This window comes from Eschrichtius robustus, chromosome 17, assembly GCF_028021215.1.
Source record: "Eschrichtius robustus isolate mEscRob2 chromosome 17, mEscRob2.pri, whole genome shotgun sequence".
In the NCBI taxonomy this organism is placed as follows: Eukaryota; Metazoa; Chordata; class Mammalia; order Artiodactyla; family Eschrichtiidae; genus Eschrichtius; species Eschrichtius robustus.
Genome location: NC_090840.1, coordinates 13,893,620 through 13,919,611, shown reverse-complemented (window position 1 = coordinate 13,919,611; position 25,992 = coordinate 13,893,620). Strand labels below are relative to the sequence as shown.

General features: G+C 37.7%; 1 protein-coding gene across 2 annotated transcripts in view; it reads right to left on the bottom strand.

Moving 5' to 3' along the window:
- PREX2 (phosphatidylinositol-3,4,5-trisphosphate dependent Rac exchange factor 2) overlaps positions 1–25,992 on the bottom strand; it is a 291,158-nt gene that overhangs the window by 144,957 nt on the left and 120,209 nt on the right. For both annotated transcript variants that reach the window (XM_068525808.1, XM_068525809.1), the window contains exons 11-15: positions 23,718–23,818; positions 16,685–16,788; positions 8,869–8,918; positions 6,212–6,287; positions 2,387–2,459 (exon numbers count right to left, since the gene is read on the bottom strand). In XM_068525808.1, coding sequence (XP_068381909.1) covers positions 2,387–2,459; positions 6,212–6,287; positions 8,869–8,918; positions 16,685–16,788; positions 23,718–23,818 — 404 coding nt within the window. The remainder of the gene's footprint in view (positions 1–2,386; positions 2,460–6,211; positions 6,288–8,868; positions 8,919–16,684; positions 16,789–23,717; positions 23,819–25,992) is intronic.

Below are 25,992 nucleotides of genomic sequence, written 5' to 3'. Positions count from 1 at the left end.
TAAATTAATACCCTGTCCCATTACCTAGAACAAGTTACGTTTACAAATATCCCAATAACCCTTTTTTATTCCTATAATTTCAAGCCAATGTTTCCTTTAAATTACTATTACCTAAAGAATTTTGAATTTTTAAAATAAGTAATATTTTTTTATTGTTAACTTTTTTTTCTTAACCAAGTCTGCCACCTTTCCAGATTAAAACCCAACTTTAAGTCAAAGATTATAATGAATTAAAAAATGTATGCAATTCAAAACAGAGAAACCTACAGTGTTTCGAATTTGTAGTAAACATTTTAAGTAAAAACACAAAAACATTTCTGTTTTTGATATCCTGCACAATTATGGGAAAATTCAAATGGGTTAACTGTTGCCCTTATGTGTGTGACCAATTCCCACTGTGGTCGCTTTTATGCCAACCCTTCAAACCAGAAGATGTCTTCTGGGCGAAAAGTGATTTTAGTTCCCACTAATGCCTAGTTCTTTTCTGTAAAAACATTATTCTCAAAAAACCTTATTTCTGCAAAGGTCAGTTTTTTCCCTTTTATCTGAACATTAATATTTCCCCCCAAAGTCCCTAAGCTTCCTGGCACGCTCTCATGACATAAGGTGTATGTTTTGTTAGCCTTTTTAAAAATAAAACTAAATACTAATAGAAAGAATTTGTACTCAGTGAGGCCCTGACAACTGTCAAAGTGTCTTAAAAGAGAAATCTCTGTTTCTCCTTATCTACCCTTTTACCGTGAAGCTTACTTGTTGAGACAGGTTGACACTGAGTCAGGGATCTAAGATCTGCAGTCCCAGGGCACAGTAGAATGTTAGGCTTTATCATAAGACAGACCGGGAGCTCAAATTCCAGGTCTGGGACTGATTCTGGGTGCAACGCTAGGAAAGTTACTTAAACTCCTTGAACTTCAGTTTCCTCACCTGTAAAATGCAGGCAATAAAACCTTCTTTATAATGTTGGACAAAACTAAAATGAGGTAATAAGTGTAAATAACTTGGCTTATAGTAGGCAACCAAAAATGACAGCTCTTTTATTTCATTATTTTAACAGAGGTCCAAATCACAATTGTTGACTAGCTGTATGTACGAATTGACCTTTGAATGGAGGACTGGTTGACAACGTGAGTTAACAAATGAAACTACCAACCACAAATTAAAAGGTAACACAAGTTGTAGCTGACAAGAGAAATGAGGATATAATTGAGATCGAGTTAGGTCTTGCCTACATGACCTAGGCAGTTTCCCAAAACTCACATGGTGTTTCTGCTACTACTGTTTTCCTCCACCAAATAGTCAGTCTAAAGGCAGGTAGAGAGAACATCAATAGGGCCAGACATGAACGGAACTAGCTGTGCTTTACTGACAGAGACTTTCGTAGGGAAAACCTTTATTGTAACTCAATATTTTAAAATAAATATTTAGATAAAATTGCTGCTTGTTGACACTTTAAAGAGAAAAATAATCAAAACCTTTGAAAGTTGATATTATAGTTTTAATCCCCTATAATGATGTCATTCCTTCCATTCCATTGTTGGCTCTTCAAAGACCGATATTTCCCCTATCAAAACTCATACAGTGGTCCAGAGATACTAGAATGTAATGGAATTCCCAAAGGAATATACGATAACCAAGGATGCTCTCAAAATCGCTGTAACTTTTGCTGTACTTCTTTTCTTTGGAAAAAGGTAACAACTTTCTGAGTGTAATTGACAAATAGGTACAAGAGCTATCAAATATACACATATGCAAATATTAACAATGAAAAGAGATTGTTTGGGTTTATGGAATCTATAAGATGGTATGAATAGAGATGGAAAACTAAGTCTCATTATTTTTATAAATTTAAGGGAAATGAAGTCATCAAACAAGAAAGAAATTCGATCTTTAATTAGTAGCCAAAAAGAAACAGATTTTTTTCCAGAGATTTATAATTTTGTTCTCTGAGATAATTTTGAAAGCATTTTTCTAAAAATAACAATAAATGTTCAGATTAAATGCTCTCATTTAATCATTTTAATATATACTGGCATTCAACAAAAAAACATGGGTCTGACCTAAAATAGTTTCAAAGAGATATATCAGCTTTTTTTTTTTTTTTTTTTTTTAGAAACTTCTAGTTCAAGCTGTTGCTTTTTTGGAATCAGTCTAGAAAAACAGAAGAGAAGTCATGGCAACTGGTAGATAATAGTCGTTAGACACAGCAAAGGCACCAAAGTGACACTGAATGCAGATGTGGTGAACCAACAGGGACACATGGCAAGACCCAGACAGTCTTGCTGGTTTGTCTCTAGATGACTTCCCTGGAACACTGAGACACTCCCAGTGTCCTAACAAAACAAAACAGTGAAATACATCTGTAAGCTTCCACAATAACAATCCCTACCATGGTGCATAAATCCATTGTCACAGAGTCCAACGCCAAATATCATTGCCTCTTCTCTGGTGCGGCAATCCCCCTGTTAACCACAAAAGCCCTGTACAAGTTAATAGGCAACTGAAGATTTTTCTGCATCTTAACTACATTTGACATTTCAGCACTGTACTGACAAAGCCATTCATACATTAGGACAGACGCTGCTTTCACAAGGCCACAATCCATCTAAGGGTTATAGGGTTATAAAACATTCACTTGATTATGAAAATATCTTCTTCTGACATCACATAAAAAATAAAGATTTCATACTTCTTGAGAAAAATCATGTCTTATTTAAAAGGAAAATACATAGGTAACTAAAATTTATTGCTACCACAAACGATCCCTTTCTCTTATTTCTTTGATCTTATATCGCAATTATGTATCGAGGAAATATCCTACTTATTGAAAACTCACTAAATAAAACTTGCTAAGTAAAAATTATTATGCGTGATCTCAGCTATCACCTCCCTTCCACAAAATGGCCTTGCTCTTTAAGTACCCCCAAAAAAACCTATTAATCTAGGGTGACTCATAAGACCCTAAGAGTGTGTTGTTCAGTGAAGTCAGCAAATGCAAGCTTCTCTTTCTCTATCTTGCCAAAAAAAAAATCAGCTTATATAACTGATCCCCAAAAAAAAGCCCAATGCAAACTTTTGTTATGATTTTTATCTAGAAAACATCTATTTTATTCATTTAAGTATGAATTCATATACAGTCTGCCGTCCGTCACCACGGGTTCAGCATCTGAAGATTCAACCAACCACGGATCAAAATTATTCACAGAAAAAAAATCCAGAAAGTTCCAAAAAGCAAAGCTTGAATTGCAGGACCAGACACTGTTTACATAGCATTTACATTACATCAGTTATTATAACTAATCTTGAGATTATTTAAAGTACATGGGAGGTTATTTGCAAATACTACTCTATTTTATGTAAGGGACTTGAGCACCTGTGGATTTTGGTATCTTCAGGGGTCCTGGAACCAATCCCTTGCAGATCCCAAGAGGGCCGACTGCATATGAATATATATGTGTACATGTATGTATATGTGTCTATATGTCATGACAGTTTTATGTTTTACAGTTTAAGAAGTGCTTTCTTACATATTATCTCATTTTTCCTAGTCCTATGTTTTAGCTCTTAGGTACAATACTCTACCAAATCCATCCTCTCTTCTCTCTGGCTTCTATTTCATTTCTATCTCAACACCCTAACCCAGTGTTTCTTCATTTCACTTCTAAATTGCCATAATTTTTTCCTGTACTTTCTCTAACTTATTGCCTTTGTAGAATTAAACTTTCTTACACAGGAATATCATGTTCCAAAACTTTAAACTGACTCTCTTTTTTAATAATCGTAAAATATCAAAATTTTCTGTTGGGCTTTCCAGGCCTCCCATAATCCTAACTTCATTCTACCCCTCCAGCCTCATTTTCCAAAGGTGGGGTCACCTTCACTCTTGTCAAGTTGACCCCCCCAACTGTTACCCTTCACATATTTAAATTCTACCTATCTTGTCTATCAAGGACAAAAACAAGTGCCACCTCATGCTGTGACAACTCCACCCCTCACTAATCCTCCTGTTAACTAACAAGACATTTATAATCTGTATCTTTGGACAACGCATCTGTGCCCTTTGCAAAATATAGCTGTTAAGTAACTTTTATGAATTCACTCAAAAGATTTTTTTTTCTGCCACGAAGTGTGCCAAGTGCTACAGACAGTAAAGCACTCAAACAAAAAATACTTCACTGCCCTCTAGCAATTCAAATCTGGTGAAGAACTTAGTCACTTAAAATATGATATATGATAAGTACCATCATCCAAAAGCTGTCAGATCTAGACTATACTCCAAACAACATATAGACTATCACACTGGCATCAGTTCTCTATTTGGTCCCCTTAAGCTCTCCAAGTCAACTCAGTGTCCCGGTCAGTGCTAGAAATTAAGTTTTATTATCACTTGAGAGCCTTGGTGGAAAGAGACCCTTACTTTTAAAAACTCTCTTTTTCATCTTAGATTAAGAACTGTAACTTATCCTTCTCTTATCATTCCATCACCATGTCTTTCTTTTCACAGCCAGCCCATATTGTCCTAATCTGAAGCTAGAGTTAATCAGGTCTGATACGTACATTTGGATATGTTTTACACGATCAGAATCATAAAGCTTAAGTGACAGAGAAGAGCTGACATATACAGCTAGTCCAGTAAGCAGAAAACAGTTGTGAAAAAAAAATCTAGAGAGATTAAGTGACTCAACCAAGTTTGCATAACTGCTTATCAGCAGAACTGTCATCAGACACCAGATTACCTGAATCCCCAGTCCATTTCAATTTCTATTACGTACAATTTCTACAGACGTTGTCCTAACAGACCACTAAGAAAACCTGAAGAAAAAAAGAATTGCAACTTGGTCCGTTTTTTGAGCAACTTATTTTAGTCTTCTAATATTCACACTTGGAAAGTAAAAGTGCCAAAAAGGAAAAAAAAAAAAAAAAAAGTTGATAACTGACTTCCTGAGTCAGAACTTTAAATATTTATTCAACATCAGCTTTTGCTTCAAAAAAACTTTCTTCAGTTTTCTCATACAATCAACATATAGTACAAGAATTCATGTGAATTCTGTAACAGTTTAATTTCTAGGTGAAATTCCAACTCGGTTACCAAATATAGAACCAATCCCAATGACACACACTGACCATAGTGTTATAAAAGGCCCTCACACTAGTAAACCCACTGGACATAGGAATTTGGGTTTTATCGAAAAAGAACTGTTTGGTTTAATCTAAGATCTTAATTTCTACATAAAATAAATCTAAGTGTCATAAAATGCAAAAATAGGTGGTCTTGGATAGTGTAGAAGTTAATATTAAAAATAAAAATCTCAAAATGTATGTGCACAGATGAATCAAATGTGAATTAAACGTTAATATTTGAAACAAAAAATAAACATTTCTATGACTGAGCATCAAACGTTATTATCCACTTGCAACAAAGGAGGTAGGCTAATTTCTTCAACAACAGAAAAGTAAATTGACTCAAATATCCAAATGTAATGACAACATTTCAACCAAGCAATATCTCCTTTCTCAAAATAGTAAGTTCTGTCAAAGTGGATATCAGTTTTCTTAGCCTTTTCTTTAATCCCTGGAAAACATTGGACTATTTATTAGTTAGTTGATCTAGTACAAAAAACATTTAAATAAATTTATATTTGAATACCTATTATGATGGGCTAGATGCCTTGAGTTGCAAATAACATTTTCTCAATACCAGTTATCAGCTCCCACATTCTAAGAAGCAGAACAACAATCACAACAAATTTTGTACTTTCCTATTTACAGTGTATGCAGATGGATACCAAAGCTCATATTATCAAAACACAACTATTATCTAACAGAGAAGAAGGCACAGGGAGATTAGAATAACCTGCTAGGACTAAAAACCAGATGCCTTAAAACAAATCAGTGAACAAAACATACAAGTAATTTTAGTACATGCACATTTATTTAAATTATACTTGATTTTTTTGATGGATCTCAGATGATATTTTTGAATCAAGAAACACCTTCCTCTTGAAAGACAATGTCACATAAAAATTAAGTCTGGGACTCTGAAGTCAGATGATCCAGGTTCAAATCCTAACTCTGCTTCATTTTAGCTGTATGAACTTGGTCAAGTTATTTCACTGTCTCATTGGCAAGTGGGGAGTTTTAAAAAGTACCTAAATCACCTCAAAGTCTAAAGCAGCAATGAATGTAACTCAGCAACTTCTCTTTGTCTATTTACCTGTGCAATTAACCAGTCTATCAGCTTGTTGGCCATAACCACAGATTTGTAGGTTCTTAAGTGGTAATCTTTATCTCTATAAAGGAAGGAGAAAGCAAAAACATTAAGCAAGAGGATAAGTAAGCACAAGGAACCATTTCATTTCGTATCAGTGTGCAACAGAGAAGTTTACTCAATGTAATTTGAATCGACTGTCCCACTTATGTGTAAAGAAGACAGCTTTACAAGGTGTACACACCTGAAAACTCCCTTCACCAGCTCACACCCGGAGAAGAAACCCACAAGGAGACCAAAACAGGACACTTCTTCTTTCACATTTTCCTATATCCAAACTGACTGTTAATGCTATGTTACCTGGTAATAACTTGGCTAGAAATACAATATAGCTCATTAGTAAAAGAATAATAAAATAGAATTCCCTCCCTTTAAATCAAGATAGAGTCTACGAAAAATCTCCTCCAAATATGGAAAATAAAGCAATCCCTTGTATTTCTGCTCCTGAGTTCTCCAGGAAGGCAGGATTTGCCCCGGAGGATTATTCGTTAGGCTCAGCTGTAGCGGGAGACCTCAGGCCTGTCCGGAGGGAAACACACCGAGAACCTCATCGTTCATTTTGTCTGATGAGACCACGGACTCAGTCACACTGCGTCCCCAGGCAGCCCAGGGGATCCTGGCTCTCCACAGCAGACTCTCCTTCCTGCAGACTTCCCCGTTCTGAGAAACGTTTCAAAGTCTACTTAGATACCAACAAAGTGCTCGTGATCAGAACAAGGCCCCAAGGGTGGAAACCTATCATTCATTTACTTTGCAGGCCTGGATCAAAACGGAATGAGAAAACGACAGTCTTTTCAAAATGTCAAAAAAAATCCAAACTGCAATCAACTTGGCGTGACAAACAATTACTGGCTATATTCATGGTTCTTTAGCTTCTGTCAGTAGTTTACAATTCATATTGACATCATTTCGTCCACTTTCATAAAAAGCTCCCCGAAACATGATTGAAATTTCTGAGATTTCAATAGTGAATGCACTAGTTAGCCAGTAATCAACAGCAGATTTTTTTTAAATCTTTTAAAATCTACCTCCCCATTTCTGATACCTCATCACCCATTTCATCTTGGTTTCCATAAGTGTCAATAAGAAGGACAGAGTAGTCTTTTATAGACCACATGTGGGTCTGTGGATTCTTCACCCAAGTCATTTTTCTTTTCATAAGCTGAGTTCACACATGACTATTGTACATTCCATCTGTTTTATGGGTTTTTTTCCCATAAATTTACCTTGGACAACTCATAAACCATTGTCATTTCTAGCCAAAGAACAATTCCTTCTTATCCGCTCTTTCAGAATGTAACTTTCTTGATAAGAAATCCCACGTGGCTAAAATATATTTTCAGAACACATTTTCTCACATGTGAAACCTACATATATATATACACATGTGGCATGAAACAATTATCCAGTATCGTTTTCTATTAGTTTAGCAGAAAAAAACCTTAAGTATCCAGGCGCTGTTAAGTAACCATCTTTTAGCATTATGTTATCCAACATATTTACAGAGTGCCTGTGCCAGGAATATAGCAGAGAATCAACAAATGTTGGTTCCTTTCACCTCTTTTTACTTTGTGAAGCCTGCTTGTGAAAGTGGACAGGGCATTTTCAGGAGTAATAGGTAAAATTCTGTTTTCTCCTTCAGGACCTGCAGCGTGGGCATTCCAACACTTATCAGCAACTTTCGGAATCTTTTTTTTGAAGCTCTGCGTCTCCTTGGAATTGGAAACCAGAGTGAAAAATAGAAACACCGTCCATCAAACGTTTGGATTCTATGGCCACGACTGAAAACCTCTATATTCATTTTAGAAATAGTATGTTCATTTTTTTGTTCTGAAAAATATGTTTTAGTCAATAAACTCCAAATGATATCTGGCCATCTGAAATTAGTTTTACATTACATTACATCCACCAGTTAATGTATACCAGTGCATATTACAGAAGTACTGATGATCTCTATTAGTAATCATAACACAGAACTCAAAGTTTTCTGCTGTTTTTCTAAAGAGATAAACTGAAAATGAATCCTGATTTCTCTTTAAAAAACAAAAAGGCATCTCTTCAGAAGTTAAAACATGGTACAGAAAAAAATGAGACAATTATAATTATTAGCTCCAAATCAATTCTTAATTTTCAAGTGCAAAACTTTTTCTTTGGATAAAAGATGATTAAAAGAAAATATTGTGAAATAAAATACATATCCAAGATTTGATTACACAGTCTAATGAAAAAAATTACTATACAGGTAACCATAATGGTAAATATTTATAGTAAACAGTATTTTGAAATCCTCTCCCAACCAGTCAACTATTATTTATTAAATATTAACTGAAGGTGGATCATTTCAAAATCAAGCCTGTAATTTACTATGAATTAATGGCAAATAATTTTAGAAATCAGAATAAAAAGAGTAGAAGAAACTGTATAATTAGAGCCTCAGAAAATTCAGAAATATTTTCAGATAAATTGTGACTTAATCTTTAAAAGTAAAATTTTCATTTTGGGAAGAAAAACAAAATAAGTTAAGTTCCAGCTTAATAATATTTATCTAATATGCAATATAAATATTTCCATTTAACCTCCCAGAACTTAGAAACTAGACTCACCTTATCACTGGAGTAAATAGACTATGAAGACGGCAATATAATCGTACACCCTATTGTAAAACAAAAATATGTCAAAAGCAAGTAAGATCACTCAAAGGACAAACCAATGAAATTTTGAATAAAATAGATTCACTGTCAACATGCTGAAATCATTACCCTATTATTCAAATGTTACATTACATCATAAAAATAATATAACTTGAGGGGGAGGAGAGAAGATGGCGGAAGAGTAAGACGCGGAGATCACCTTCCTTCCCACACATACAGTAGAAATACATCTACACGTGGAACTGCTCCTACAGAACACCCACTGAACGCTGGCAGAAAACGTCCCACCTCCAAAAAGGCAAGAAACTCCCCCCGTACTTGGGTAGGGCAAAAGAAAAAAGAAATAACAGAGACAAAAGAATAGGGACGGCACCTGCACCAGTGGGAGGGAGCTGTGAAGGAGGAAAGATTTCCACGCACTAGGCAGCCCCTTCGCGGGCAGAGACTGCGGGTGGCAGAGGGGGGAAGCTTCGGAGCCACGGAGGAGAGCGCAGCCACAGGGGTGCGGAGGGCAAAGCTGAGAGGCTCCCGCACGGAGGAGCGGTGCCGACCAGCACTCACCAGCCCAAGAGGCTTGTCTGCTCCCCCGCCGGGGCGAGCGGGGGCTGGGAGCTGAGGCTCGGGCTTCGGTCGGATCGCAGGGAGAGGACTGGGGTTGGCGGCGTGAACACAGCCTGAAGGGGTTAGCGCACCACAGCTAGCCGGGAGGGAGTCCGAGAAAAAGTCTGCAGCTGCCGAAGAGGCAAGAGACTTTTTCTTCCCTCTTTGTTTCCTGGTGCGCGAGGAGAGGGGATTCAGAGCGCCGCCTAAACGAACTCCAGAGAAGGGCGCCAGCCGCGGCGATCAGCGCGGACCCCAGAGACGGGCGTGAGACGCTGGGGCTGCTGCTGCCGCCTCCAAAAAGCCTGTGTGTGAGCACAGGTCACTCTCCACACCGCCCCTCCCGGGAGCCGGTGCAGCCCGCCACTGCCAGGGTCCCGTGATCCCCGGACAAATTCCCCGGGAGAACGCACTGCGCGCCTCAGGCTGGTGCAACGTCACGCCGGCCTCTGCTGCCGCAGGCTCGCCCCGCCTCCTCCGTACCCCTCCCTCCCCGCGGCCTGGGTGAGCCAGAGCCCCCGAAGCAGCTGCTCCTTTAACCCCGTTCTGTCTGGGCGGGGAATAGACGCCCTCAGGCGACCTACACGCAGAGGCGGGTCCAAATCCAAAGCTGAACCCCAGGGGCTGTGTGAACAGGGAAGAGAAGGGGAAATCTCTCCCAGCAGCCTCAGAAGCAGCGGATTAAAACTCCACAAACAACTTGATGTGCCTGCATCTGTTGAATACCTGAATAGACAACAAATCATCCCAAATTCAGGAGGTGGACTTTGGGAGCAGGATATATTAATTTTTCCCCTGTTCCTTTTTTTTTTGTGAGTGTATATGTATATGCTTCTGGGTGAGATTTTGTCTGTATAGCTTTGCTTTACAATAGCTTTATTTTACTTCACTATATTATAGCCTCTTTCTTTCTTTCTTTCTTTCTATTTTTTCTCCCTTTTACTCTGAGCCGTGTGGACGAAAGGCTCTTGGTGCTCCAGCCAGGCATCAGGGCCGTGCCTCTGAGGTGGGAGAGCCAACTTCAGGACACTGGTCCACAAGAGACCTCCCAGCTCCACGTAATACCAAACGGTAAAAATCTCTCAGAGATCTCCATCTCAACATCAAGACCCAGCATCACTCAATGACCAGCAAGCTACAGTGCTGAACACCCTATGCCAAACAACTAGCAAGACAGGAACACAGCCCCATCCATTAGCAGAGAGGCTGCCTAAAATCATAATAAGGCCACAGACACCCCAAAATACACCACCAGACGTGGATGTGCCCACCAGAAAGACAAGATCCAGCCTCATCCACCAGAGCTCAGGCACTAGTTCCCTACACCAGGAAGCCTACACAACCCACTGAACCAACCTTAGCCACTGGGGACAGATACCAAAAACAACGGGAACTACAAACCTGCAGTCTGTGAAAAGGAGACCCCAAACACAGTAAGATAAGCAAAATGAGACGACAGAAAAACACACAGCAGATGAAGGAGCAGGGTCAAAACACACCAGACTTAACAAATGAAGAGGAAATAGGTAGTCTACCTGAAAAAGAATTCAGAATAATGATAGTAAGGATGATCCAAAATCTTGGAAATAGAATAGACAAAATGCAAGAAACATTTAACAAGGATGTAGAAGAACTAAAGAGGAACCAAGCAATGATGAAAAACACAATAAATGAAATTAAAAATACTCTAGATGGGATCAATAGCGGAATAACTGAGGCAGAAGAAAGGATAAGTAACCTGGAAGATAAAATGGTGGAAATAACTATTACAGAGCAGGATAAAGAAAAAAGAATGAAAAGAACTGAGGACAGTCTCAGAGACCTCTGGGACAACATTAAACGCACCAACATTCGAATTATAGGGGTCCCAGAAGAAGAAGAGAAAAAGAAAGGGACTGAGAAAATATTTGAAGAGATTATAGTTGAAAACTTCCCTAATATGGGAAAGGAAATAGTTAATCAAGTCCTGGAAGCACAGAGAGTCCCATACAGGATAAACCCAAGGAGAAACATGCCAAGACACATATTAATCAAACTGTCAAAAATTAAATATAAGGAAAACATATTAAAGGCAGCAAGGGAAAAAAAACAAATAACACACAAGGGAATCCCCATAAGGTTAACATCTGATCTTTCAGCAGAAACTCTGCAAGCCAGAAGGGAGTGGCAGGATATACTTAAAGTGATGAAGGAGAAAAACCTACAACCAAGATTACTCTACCCAGCAAGGATCTCATTCAGATGTGATGGAGAAATTAAAACCTTTACAGACAAGCAAAAGCTGAGAGAGTTCAGCACCACCAAACCAGCTTTACAACAAATGCTAAAGGAACTTCTCTAGGCAAGAAACACAAGAGAAGGAAAACACCTACAATAACAAACCCAAAACATTTAAGAAAATGGGAATAGGAACATACATATCGATAATTACCTTGAAGGTAAATGGATTAAATGCTCCCACCAAAAGACACAGGCTGGCTGAATGGATACAAAAACAAGACCCATATATATGCTGTCTACAAGAGACCCACTTCAGACCTAGAGACACATCCAGACTGAAAGTGAGGGGATGGAAAAAGATATTCCATGCAAATGGAAATCAAAAGAAAGCTGGAGTAGCAATTCTCATATCAGACAAAATAGACTTTAAAATAAAGACTATTACAAGAGACAAAGAAGGACACTATATAATGATCAAGGGATCGATCCAAGAGGAAGCTATAACAATTGTAAATATTTATGCACCCAACATAGGAGCACCTCAATACATAAGGCAAATACTAACAGCCATAAAAGGGGAAATCGACAGCAACACAATCATAGTAGGGGACTTTAACACCCCACTTTCACCAATGGACAGATCATCCAAAATGAAAATAAATAAGGAAACACAAGCTTTAAATGATACATTAAACAAGATGGACTTAATTGATATTTATAGGACATTCTACCCAAAAACAACAGAATACACATTTTTCTCAAGTGCTCATGGAACATTCTCCAGGATAGATCATATCTTGGGTCATAAATCAAGCCTTGGTAAATTTAAGAAAATTGAAATCGTATCAAGTATCTTTTCCGACCACAACGCTATGAGACTAGATATCAATTACAGGAAAAGATCTGTAAAAAATACAAACACATGGAGGCTACACAATACACTACTTAATAACGAAGTGATTACTGAAGAAATCAAAGGGGAAATCAAAAAATACCTAGAAACAAATGACAATGGAGATACGACGACACAAAACCTATGGGACACAGCAAAAGCAGTGCTAAGAGGGAAGTTTATAGCAATACAAGCCTACCTCAAGAAACAGGAAACATCTCGAATAAACAACCTAACCTTGCACCTGAAGCAATTAGAGAAAGAAGAACAAAAAAACCCCCAAAGCCAGCAGAAGGAAAGAAATTATAAAGATCAGGTCAGAAATAAATGAAAAAGAAATGAAGGAAACAATAGCAAAAATCAATGAAACTAAAAGCTGGTTCTTTGAGAAGATAAACAAAATTGATAAACCATTAGCCAGACTCATCAAGAGAAAAAGGGAGAAGACTCAGATCAATAGAATTAGAAATGAAAAAGGAGAATTAACCACTGACACTGCAGAAATACAAAAGATCATGAGAGATTACTACAAGCAACTCTATGCCAATAAAATGGACAACCTGGAAGAAATGGACAGATTCTTAGAAATGCACAAACTGCCGAGACTGAACCAGGAAGAAATAGAAAATATGAACAGACCAATCACAAGCACTGAAATTGAAACTGTGATTAAAAACCTTCCAACAAACAAAAGCCCAGGACCAGATGGCTTCACAGGTGAATTCTATCAAACATTTAGAGACGAGCTAACACCTATCCTTCTCAAACTCTTCCAAAATATTGCAGAGGGAGGAACACTCCCAAACTCATTCTACGAGGCCACCATCACCCTGATACCAAAACCAGACAAAGATGTCACAAAGAAAGAAAACTACAGGCCAATATCACTGATGAACATAGATGCAAAAATCCTCAACAAAATACTAGCAAACAGAATCCAACAGCACATTAAAAGGATCATACACCATGATCAAGTGGGGTTTATCCCAGGAATGCAAGGATTCTTCAATATACGCAAATCAATCAATGTGATACACCATATTAACAAATTGAAGGAGAAAAACCATATGATCATCTCAATAGATGCAGAGAAAGCTTTCGACAAAATTCAACACCCATTTATGATAAAAGCCCTGCAGAAAGTAGGCACAGAGGGAACTTTCCTCAACATAATAAAGGCCATATATGACAAACCCACAGCCAACATGGTCCTCAATGGTGAAAAACTGAAACCATTTCTACTAAGATCAGGAACAAGACAAGGTTGCCCACTCTCACCACTATTATTCAACATAGTTTTGGAAGTGTTAGCCACAGCAATCAGAGAAGACAAAGAAATAAAAGGAATCCAAATCGGAAAAGAAGAAGTAAAGCTGTCACTATTTGCAGATGACATGATACTATACATAGAGAATCCTAAAGATGCTAGCAGAAAACTCCTAGAGCTAATCAATGAATTTGGTAAAGTAGCAGGATACAAAATTAATGCACAGAAATCTCTTGCATTTCTATACACTAATGACGAAAAATCTGAAAGTGAAATTAAGAAAACACTCCCATTTACCATTGCAACAAAAAGAATAAAATATCTAGGAATAAACCTACCTAAGGAGACAAAAGACCTGTATGCAGAAAATTATAAGACACTGATGAAAGAAATTAAAGATGATACAAATAGATGGAGAGATATACCATGTTCCTGGATTGGAAGAATCAACATTGTGAAAATGACTCTACTACCCAAAGCAATCTACAGATTCAATGCAATCCCTATCAAACTACCACTGGCATTTTTCACAGAACTAGAACAAAAAATTTCACAATTTGTATGGAAACACAAAAGACCCCGAATAGCCAAAGCAATCTTGAGAACGAAAAATGGAGCTGGGGGAATCAGGCTTCCTCACTTCAGACTATATTACAAAGCTTCAGTAATCAAGACAGTTTGGTACTGGCACAAAAACAGAAATATAGATCAATGGAACAGGATAGAAAGCCCAGAGATAAACCCACACACATATGGTCACCTTATCTTTGATAAAGGAGGCAAGAATATACAGTGGAGAAAAGACAGCCTCTTCAATAAGTGGTGCTGGGAAAATTGGACAGGTACATGTAAAAGTATGAAATTAGAACACTCCCTGACACCATGCACAAAAATAAACTCAAAATGGATTAAAGACCTAAGTGTAAGGGCAGACACTATCAAACTCTTAGAGGAAAACATAGGCAGAACACTCTATGACATACATCACAGCAAGATTCTTTTTGACCCAGCTCCCAGAGAAATGGAAATAAGAACACAAATAAACAAATGGGACCTAATGAAACTTAAAAGCTTTTGCACAGCAAAGGAAACCATAAACAAGACCAAAAGACAACCCTCAGAATGGGAGAAAATATTTGCAAATGAAGCAACTGACAAAGGATTAATCTCCAAGATTTACAAGCAGCTCATGCAGCTCAATAACAAAAAAACGAACAACCCAATCCAAAAATGGGCAGAAGACCTAAATAGACATTTCTCCAAAGAAGATATACAGATGGCCTACAGACACATGAAAGAATGCTCAACATCATTAATCATTAGAGAAATGCAAATCAAAACTACAATGAGATATCATCTCACACCGGTCAGAATGGCCATCATCAAAAAATCTAGAAACAATAAATGCTGGAGAGGGTGTGGAGGAAAGGGAACACTCTTGCACTGTTGGTGGGAATGTAAATTGATACAGCCACTATGGAGAACAGTATGGAGGTTCCTGAAAAAACTACAAATAGAACTACCATACGACCCAGCAATCCCACTACTGGGCATATACCCTGAGAAAACCATAGGTCAAAAAGAGTCATGTACCAAAATGTTCATTGCAGCTCTATTTAGAATAGCCAGGACATGGAAGCAACCTAAATGTCCATCGACAGATGAATGGATAAAGAAGATGTGGCACATATATACAATGGAATATTACTCAGCCATAAAAAGAAATGAAATGGAGGTATTTGTAATGAGGTGGATGGAGTTAGAGTCTGTCATACAGAGTGAAGTAAGTCAGAAAGAGAAAAACAAATACAGTATGCTAACACATATATACGGAATCTAAGGAAAAAAAAAAAAAGGCCATGAAGAACCTAGTGGCAAGACGGGAATAAAGACACAGACCTACTAGAGAATGGACTTGAGGATATGGGGAGGGGGTGGGGTGAGATGTGACAGGGTAAGAGAGTGTCATGGACGTATATACACTACCAAATGTAAAATAGATAACTAGTGGGAAGCAGCCGCGTAGCACAGGGAGATCAGCTCGGTGCTTTGTGACCACCTAGAGGGGTGGGATGGGGAGGGTGGCAGGGAGGGAGATGCAAGAGGGAAGAGAAATGGGAACATATTGTATATGTATAACTGATTCACTTTGTTATAAGGCAGAAGCTAACACACCATTGTAAGGCAATTATACTTCAATAAAGATGTTTAAAAAAAAAATAATAATATAACTTAAATCTTTAAAAACAGGATTAAATTGTGCTATGAATTTTTCATATACATATGACATATACATACACAGAGGACTTTTAAAACTATTTTCTTAAAATATAAAATTTCAAGATATAATGTAAACAGAATATAAATCTATGCAGTGGTCCATCATACTACTTGATCATTACATGTCAATATAAATTTTGTCAAATGTACAAAGAAAACTGATATTACTTGAATTTTATGTATTTGTCTTTTTGTTAAATTTATTCAAGTATCATGACCACCTGTTGCTACATGTGAAACAGTTTCAACAGATATAATCTTCTGAGTTATGCAATTGCACTATTCCCTTTTAGAATTAGATAAAGAGGATAAAAACAATGATCTAACATTCTAATTCTTATAATAGCAAGAAAAAAATCGAGAGGCTTGCTTACGTACGTCATGTAAAAATTTTCTATACCGGCAGAAGTATTTTAAGTCTCTCTACAGCATTTTATCTTGTTGAAGATAAGAAGATAACGACAACACGAATTCTTTTATTGATAAAAGGTTATGGGAGAGATTGTTACCTTTGAAATCACATCCTGCATCTCACTTCTTGGATAAAAGGTTCCATCATCATAGCGAAATCTATATAACATCTGTTCTGGTTTGAATTGATGTTTATCCGTAACTAAGAACATAAGAACAGCATATTAAAATCCTGACAATCTAAAAACTGGCAGATAAAAAACATAATCCCAAATACTGAATCTTATAGTTTTATCAAAAGTTTTTGTTTTCCTAACATAGTAATGCTAATCCAGTATTCTGATAGTAAGATTCATGATAAGATTTTGTTGTATAATATAGTTACAACTTCCATGTAATGAGTGAAGAACTAAATTAAGGTTAGCCACATTTAGGTAGCATAGTGTATGCATTCGTGCGTGTGCGTAGTGATTTACACTTAAATAAACAGACGAGTTTGTGTTTTCTATTTCTTCACAATGCCACAAAGTCAAGCAAAAAGTACCCTTCGAATAGCAGATACTCCAACTAGTGAGTTATAATTTGATTCTCAGCCCCAGAAGTGAATTTTAGCATTTATCTGTCTTATCCCACAGCGATCAGGCCAAGACCACACATATACCAATCTTGACCATTTATCCTGTGTTTAGATCTTCCGAGTAGATTAGGTAAATTCGGTATGTAACTGATTCCAAAATTTTAACAGTTTTCTTACACTGACAAATGCTTTTCTTACACGTCACTTAATTTTTCTTTTCCTCAGTGGAAAAGGAGAGTGGTCATCCTTCACTTCCATCCTTAAGATAAGATTTTCCATTCATAAAGACTCCTACTAAACTTTCTCTCAAGTTTCCTTTTTTTCTAGGTAGTCTTATTAAAAAAAATAACTGTTCTAGAAAGGAAAAACCTCAAATTAAATCTCAAAGAGTTTACATTTAAATGTTTTCTTTACAGGGAATGAAAAATTTGCAGAAGAGATAATTTGTTGCAATGGGCTCTATTTTCATGATTAGATAGAAGACTTTGACCTTTACTTTTTGCTAAAAATGTTGAAGGGGGAGAAAAATCTGTCAGAATTAATTCTTATGAACTACACTGGTGAATCCAGAAGAAAGCCAAGAGACTTGTAACACACACACACACACACACACACACACACACACACGCATATGCAAAGTTTCAGCAATTTCACCCTAATCTATCCAAACCAAATGCATGGCTTGCAGCCATAAAACTGAGACAGGCTTGCTGCCAAAAAGGGATAGACAACACAACTTTTGGCATCTTTTTTCCAGATTAAGCCAAAGAGAAAAAAAAGCGTATGTGAAAGAAAAATAAAATCAGAAGAAATATTTTGAAATCCTACGGCATGTTTCAAGACCAGTTATTTATTTCTCCTATGCAATCTACCTATTCCCATTTTTATCCCTTAAGATTCATTGAAATAATTTATTATATTGATGTTCCAAAATTCAAGGGAACTTGGGCCCAAGGGTATCTTGCTACAGTAAAACAAGTGGTGGTTCAACCTGTTCAAAATGGAATGCTTCACTGTAAGGTAAACTCTTGTGACTTTGCTAATGAATCTTGGGCTCATCTGCAACTCTAGGCTGTTGCCTTGGAAAAACAGTGAACAGTTCTGCATTCAAATCCACTCCCGCAACTTCTCGAGCATGGAAAATGGGTTTATTAGCTGATGAGAAAGGTTGCTGAATGACATCTTTTAAACAACTCTGTGATGCTGGCTATTACCAGGGATGTACTGGTAAATGATGAACAGCTTGCTCTCTAGTGTTGTGGAAGAAGGAGCACTGATGTGTACCATTCGCCAGTTTCCACAGTATCAAATACTCCCACCCTGGCCAATTTCCAGCTACCAAAATAAAGTCACTGAACACAGAATGAGATGTGCAGTGACACGTTATTATTTAGTATTTCCATCATACAAAAATAATAGACATAAATAACACCAAGACCATAGATAACAATAAAATGTAGTAAAATAATTAGGAAGTGATGAGTTCTAAGGATATATTACCTTTGTTTATAATATAATTTAGGTACTTATATGTTTATGTAATTTAATTTTAATAATAGCTGTGCTTAACTACAAGCTTGCATTTTTTTAAACATTTAATCACCAGCTCTCTAGAGCTTTGACCAGCCAACTTCAGCACACCACTGGCTATAATGAATGAGCTCTCTGAATTCCCACATGAGCATTTATAATGTAAATAATAAAGCCAGACAAGAAGAACGTTATCAACATATCACAGAGAAAGCATATGCTGCCTCAACCCAAGAATTCCCAGTACAGCAAGGCTTTGCCTCTGATGAAGTTCTCAACAATATTTGCAATGTGAATAATAGCTTTAACAGTCAACTTTTTTTTTTTTTTTGCTGGCTCTTTATAAAACAGATGGCTCATTCAACTTTATTTTAGGAATTCTATTTTCACTAAAATGCAGCTGGACCACATACTAATGAAACTAGCCTGCTTGGCTCATATTTCTTCATTCTAATAAAATTATTAATGTGAAATTGCATAATATGTTCTCTTATCCTAGGCTTGGGAGAATCTCTATTAGTTAACTTTGGACACTAAAAAAAAAAAAGGTTATTTCCAGCAACAAAAGTTCTGTATACCAAATCGGACATTACAACTGATCAGATCCTGATAACAGTAATAGCACAGGCCACTAAAATCAAACTGTGACCAACAAGACTTTTAATAGAGAGTACTCAGTGCTAAATTTCTCAGAAAAAGAGTTAATTAAGCAGGTTATAACTATCATTGTTCAAAAAGATTTCAATTCTTTTAAGTTAAATAATCAAAGTGTTCTTGAATTTGAAATTTCAGAATAAATTTTAATACAGAATTTATCTACTACTTTCTTTTCAAAATTGTATTATTGGAAAAAGGTGGTGTCTGAGGAAGGGGAGGAAAGTTGATTAGGACTGAAATTCTGATATCCGTTCCAAAAAAAAAAAATCTTATGCTGTTGAATTTTTCTCTTTTAAGAGGAGGCAATTAAAATATTTTGAGACATATGTTAACAAAGTAAGTAAGGGTGGTTCTCTCTGTGATTCCTTCCAGATCTCTCAGCAGTCCTGAACTGAAAAGGTCAGACTCTAGAGTACTATGTTCATGAAGAGATTGAATAAATATCATTCCAACTCCACTTTGTACTAACTTAAAATTGACTTGAATGTGTCTGCCTAGCTATGCATGTCTTCAGGGAAAGTAACAACAGTTTTGTTATTGTAAAGTAAGTATAATTCCACCCATAATAGTTGTCCTCAATTTTCAGAACCTAATTCATTAGGTAAACAAGCAACTCTTCCTCATACAATTGCTGGATCACCTGTGTTGAAAGATGAAAGCAAGAGTGGATGGGTGACTTGAAAATAATCTTACAGCTCCTCTGAAAGGATAACCTCTCCTTACGCCCTGACCTTTCCAGCTTTGGGAATAAAGCTTCTCTAATATCCTGTTACCTGTTACAAGGCACCTCATAGTCAAAAAGGAAAATACAGTGACAAACTTAGCGTGGCTCTTTCTAAAATATAGTTAAGTAATCCCATAGAAGTACAAAACCTTACATATCCATAATTTTTTAAACAATTTAATAGCAGCATCTATTGTTGACGGATCGCTTTAAGACCATTTTTTTCTGTTATTTCTAATTCATAAAAGATGAAAGTGACTCAAATTAACAACAGAAGTCACAATAACCTCAACTGAAAACAGAAATGTTAAAAGTGATTTTTGCGACTATTATATGCTGATATCGTTGTAAAACATTAACAAATATATATAATGATTACTCTGTCTTTCATATGATTTCATAGATCTTATATTGACCCAGGAGCTAAGCCTCAGGGGCAGAAATTGGGTAGTTTTTTACCAAATTGGTTTGGCTTTTGTTTTTCCTGCATATGCATCTACAGGACATTTCTAGGAGCCTCTTGCAGCCAAGGGTGACCACATATCTGAGTTGTGCCCACGGACACGTGCACGAAAGTGATGCACAATGGGAAGGGTACAAACCCATTTAAAACAAACAAGAAACTCCACGCTTCCTTCAAGGGGACCTTTAGGAGCACTGTATTGAAGATGGCCGAGCTTCTGTCAGGCAAAAACCCTGCATGGAGCAGGCTGCCACGACCTCATCCGCCACCACTGACTGAACTGTCCATGAGTGACAAATCAGCTTCTATAATGTAAGCCACTGTATTGGGGAGGTTTATTTGTTACAGCAGCTAGTGTTAACCAATACAGTTTTCCTTCTCAATAGTCCCTGCAAAAAATTAGTTCTCCCATCCTAGTAGATTTCTGCCTTGTCTGAAAGGAAATATTCCAGCAGCTGGATTTCTTGATGGACAAGGTAAAAAGATAGGCTTAAAACTATTAGACCGTAAGAAAAAAAAAAGGTCGAGGGTTCATATTTACATACCTTCAAGTACCTAGCATAATATCTTACGTGTAGAATGAAGGAAAGAATCAGTAAGGAAAGGAGTTAATAAAAGGTATCCATAAACAGATTTTCCCTTCCTTGCTCTATTGGTAATACACAGGCCCTGGAAGTACACAGTCTGAATGGGAAAAGAATCATCACTTCTGAAGGTCAATGATTGTATACAAAACCTCTTTACCTGCCACCTACTTCAGCTTTAGTAGATTGCAGGATAAAACAAATGCAGTCCATTCTTGTCCCAAACATATACTTGGTCATGGGGTTAGAAGAAGGGAAAGAGGAGCATAAAGAGGAAAGCCATCTAGCTCAACATCTTTTCATTTTTACTTATAAGATACTGGATGATGCTTCTTAGCGTACTAGATGCTAAATGGTGTTTTAATGGCATTAGTGAACCAAGTACAAAATCATATACAATTTATCAACATTATCTGTTTGCTCAAAATATAATTATTCATTTATTCACTCACTCAGCAAATAATTTATTAAGCACCTATATGTGCTGGGCATTCTAGGTGTTTGTTGTATATTAACACACAAGGCTCCTGTTCTCACGGTGCTTATATTTTGACTGCAGTCTAGAGTAGGGATGGGAGATAAAGAGAGAAATAGTAAACAAAGAAACAAAACAATATGATAATTTCAGAGAGTGATAAGTAGTACATGAAGAAAATTTCAAAAATTTAAAAAGTCATTAATTGGAATAGTGGGACTGGGTAGGATTCTAGAAGGCAGAGTGTCATGGAAGATGAGTCATAATACAGAGACTTTTGTTGTTTCATTCACTGCTGTGTCTCCAGCACCTAGAAAGGTCACTGGCATATACTAGGAATTAATAAGCAATTGTTGATTGAGAACAGCAAGAGCAAAGATCCTAAATGGGGAGTCATCTTGGAGTGTTCAAAGAAGAGACAGAAGGTCAGGGTGGCCACAGTGTAACGAGTTAGGTACAGCACTATGTGATAACTCAGAGAGGAAGTCAGGGGCCCTATCATGTAGGGCCTTGTGGGCCACGGTAAGAGATTTAGGTAAGATGTCTGGACTTTTCTTTAAGTTTAATGAGAAGCTAGTAGGTACCTGTAAGCAGGAGAATGCCTGAATCTTATATATGTCTTAAAAGGTCTCTTCAGCCATTACCTGGAGAGTGTTCTATGGGGACGGAGGACAAATGTGGAAGCAAGGACAGAGAAGGTGGTGACTGGGAAGAAGGTGGAGATCCTGGAAGGGAGAGCGGTGGTCTGATTAGAGACCTGTTTGGTGGTAGGGCTTACAGGGCTTGATGGCATGAAGGAGAAAAAGGAATGCCAGGGAATTCCTATCTGGGTAGATGGTGGTACATTATATTGGCAGCGTCTACTGTGGTGGGGAAAAATTTGGAGGATTTAGTTTGTTTTCACCTCACTCTAATTTAGAAAAAAAAATGAACATCAAAACACCACAGCCAAATATCCATATTTATTCATAGTTCCCTGCCTTTTTCTCCTCTCCCACATTTTGCATTAGAAATTCTTCAAGCTTTTATTCTTAGTCCCACGATCACTGCTTTCTTGTTTTGTTTGTTTGTAGTCTCTTATCGATGTGCTAAGGACCTCATGCTCTCTTGAAATGATTCCCAAATCTGACTCTCACTCTCTCTCTGCCCTGAGTGTTACACCCACACATTCTCAACCTCTTGCTGAACGCTCCCCTGCAGATGTTTCATACCCAATCCACCACAAACCCTTCAGCTTCCCCCCGATGCGTCTCCTCTTGAATTAACTACGTCTGTCATCCAGACAAAAAGCTCAGAATAATCTGACCTCACCCCTCACTCTTCACCTCCTAAGCCCAAATAGACATCAAATACGCTGTCTCAGCTTCTCCAGAATTTCTTGAATGGGTCCCTCTCATCATGCCATGGACACGGCCCTGGTCCTTTCCCTCCTGGGGAAGGAAGGGTCCCTGTGGGCAGGGATCTCTGTAATCTCTAACTCTCCACTCATCTGTTATCTCCAAAATCAAGATCTGGTCGCTCCTCTGCTTCCAGATGCCCGTCAGCTCCTCATCTCCCTCAGAAGAAGCCCCACACACCACAGCCAGCAAGTTAAAATCTGCTGGGATCAGGTGTTTGCCTCCCTTTCTCACCACACCCCTCGCCCCAGCATATTCATCCGTGAAGGATACAGTCCTGCCACGTGAGACTCTGCATTAGTTCTGAAGAGGCCACCATGAACCTTCCCACTCCCGTGTCTGAGGGCTACTACCTCCTCAGGGTGGAATGTTCTTCTGTCTTCTGTCCTTGTCAGAGTTCCATTCATTCTACAATGCCCAGCACTAAGGCCACTTCCCTCATGAAGCGTCCCAAATACTCTAGTTAGAACTCGCCGTTCCTTCCTCTTCAGTCCCACATCACTTACCTGGAATTTTGTGTTGGAATTGTCCGTTTCAAGTTAAATATATCACCATAAACCTATACTCCCTGAAACAATATTCTATATAGATGAGGCACTCAAAGATGTTGGAAAAAACATAAGCATCCTATAATGTGGAGAAGTATTATAAACTAAACTGATCAATGCAATGAAGATACATGTAATTTGTGGATAAATAAATAGGTGATTAATAAAATAATTACCATGATGGATGATTCCATTTTCTAACAGTGCTTGTCCCAAGTGAACACCTTCCTCAGGCCTGTGAATCTCTCCAATTTCCAACAGCCATGACACAAATTCACTGCAACAGAAATCCAATGAAGAAGTTAAATCATTAATTTTTTTCCCCCAGGAAGTCTATCCTTACCATGCATTTATCAAGCAGCCATGAAAGGAGTCTCAAAATATAAAGGAATGCTGGCAGTGCATTTCACATACATTTTTTTCACATACGTAAGGCCCACAGATATAAATTGGACTCTATTCTAGAAAACTCATGTCCATACATTCAGACTTACCTAAGCTATACTTAATAACTATTCAACTTATTGAGACCTTTAGTAAACACAAAGGGAAAATTCTAAAGTAGCTTTAACTATAGGTTATTAAGCACATAAAAGCAAATTTGGGACGAAAGAGAAACAACAGATCCTAAAGACAGCTAAATGACAGAACTAGATAGAGTAATAATGACTTAATATAAGACATAAACTGTCTTGAAAGTAGCTTTCCAGGCACAGAGAACCAGTGGGTTTGAAACTCCAACAGGGCAGACAAAATTAAACTGCATGCCCTGTATGGTAGACAGACTTCTAAAGATGTTCTCCCACCCCCCTATCAGGAATCCTACCCCTTGGTTTGTCAATCAAATTCTAATCTAGGTAGCCCTGTGAACGGATTGGCATATGTAATTAAAATCCCATGTCAGTTGTCCTTAAAATATGGAAATTATCCAGTGGGCCTGACCTGATCAGTTGAGCCCTTTGAAGCAGTGTTTTCTCAGGCTTGTGGCACAAGAGGAAGTGAGAACAAGTAAAAGCACAGGAAAGGTTCCATGTGCCACTGCTGGCTTTGCAGCAAGAGGGGGGTCATATACCAAGGAATACAGACAACCTCTAACGGAGAGCAGCCCTGGCCAATGGCCAGCATGGAGACGGGGGCCTCATGCTTACAACTACGAACGATTAAGTTCTGCCAACAACCTGAATGTGCTGGAAAGTGGATTCTTCCTCAAACGCTCAAGATAAGAGCCCAGCCCCTGCTCTGCCAACACCATGATTCTGCCCTTGTGAGACCCTTAGCACAGAACCTGGTCTAACTCACCTGGACTTCTGACCTACAGAAATACAGGCTAATACATGGGCATTGTTTTTAAGTCACTAAATATATGGTGATTTGTTATGCAGCAATAGAAAACTGATTCACACCAAAAGACACAGAAAAGTCTGACCACCTTGCTTTCAAATTTTAAAATTACTTGGTAAATTCATTGTTATATCTAAACTGTCATCCATAAGGAATACTCCAACACGAAACCAACCATCAGAACTGTCTATCGCACACATCTGCTGTGGCTGAGAAAGGCCACTGAGGACCACAGCTCACATCTTTCAGCATTTCGGGAGAGGATGGCGGGCCCCAGCATCTCAGATAAGAGAGGTGATGTTCGGTAACACTTAGGAGAGCTTCAGCTCAGTACTGATTTTTTTTTATGGCCATGTGGTATCATTAAGAGAACACTGAATACAGAGACTTATTACAATAAAATATTTAATCATGCTCACGTTTAAAAAGCTAACATTCGAACTCTTACATTAACTAATGAATATATTTTAGAATGGTTTTATTTTTTGCACAGAGGCCAGAGAAGCAAAGCTATGGAAAGTGTCAGGAAATTACTTTTCCACTTATTTCAAAACTAAAAGCAATACATATGGTAAAGCCAAATAACCAAGGGATACGGAAATTCAAAAATGGATGCCTAGTCTACAATGCACATTTTAAGGCAGAAGAAGTTGTTAAAGTTCTTTATATGCTTCTATTAAACAAGAACCATCCAAAAGAAAGAAAATAAAAGTAAAGTAGAATATAGTATAGCGGTTAAGATCATGTACTTGGCAATAAAACAACCTGGATTCAAATCCTGTTTCTGCCTCTACCAGCTGCGTGATGTTGGGTTAGTAAATTTAGCTCTCTAAGCCTCAGGTTTTTTCCTCAATGACATAGAATTAGTAAGACTCAACCTCATAGTGCTGTCCTGGAGTTAAACATAATAGTGTGGGTAAAGGGTTAATAAAACCCCTTCTCCTTCAATAAGGACAAATTTGACCCTGGGTTAGCTTTCTAGCTCTGCTTCCCTAGAAACCTGATGAAGGTCGGGTGTCAGCTGTATAAGTAGGCAGCACTACTTGTGGTAAAAATGGCTCCTGATGGCTCAACTCCAGACTTATAAATATATGGTGAGAAGCCATAGCC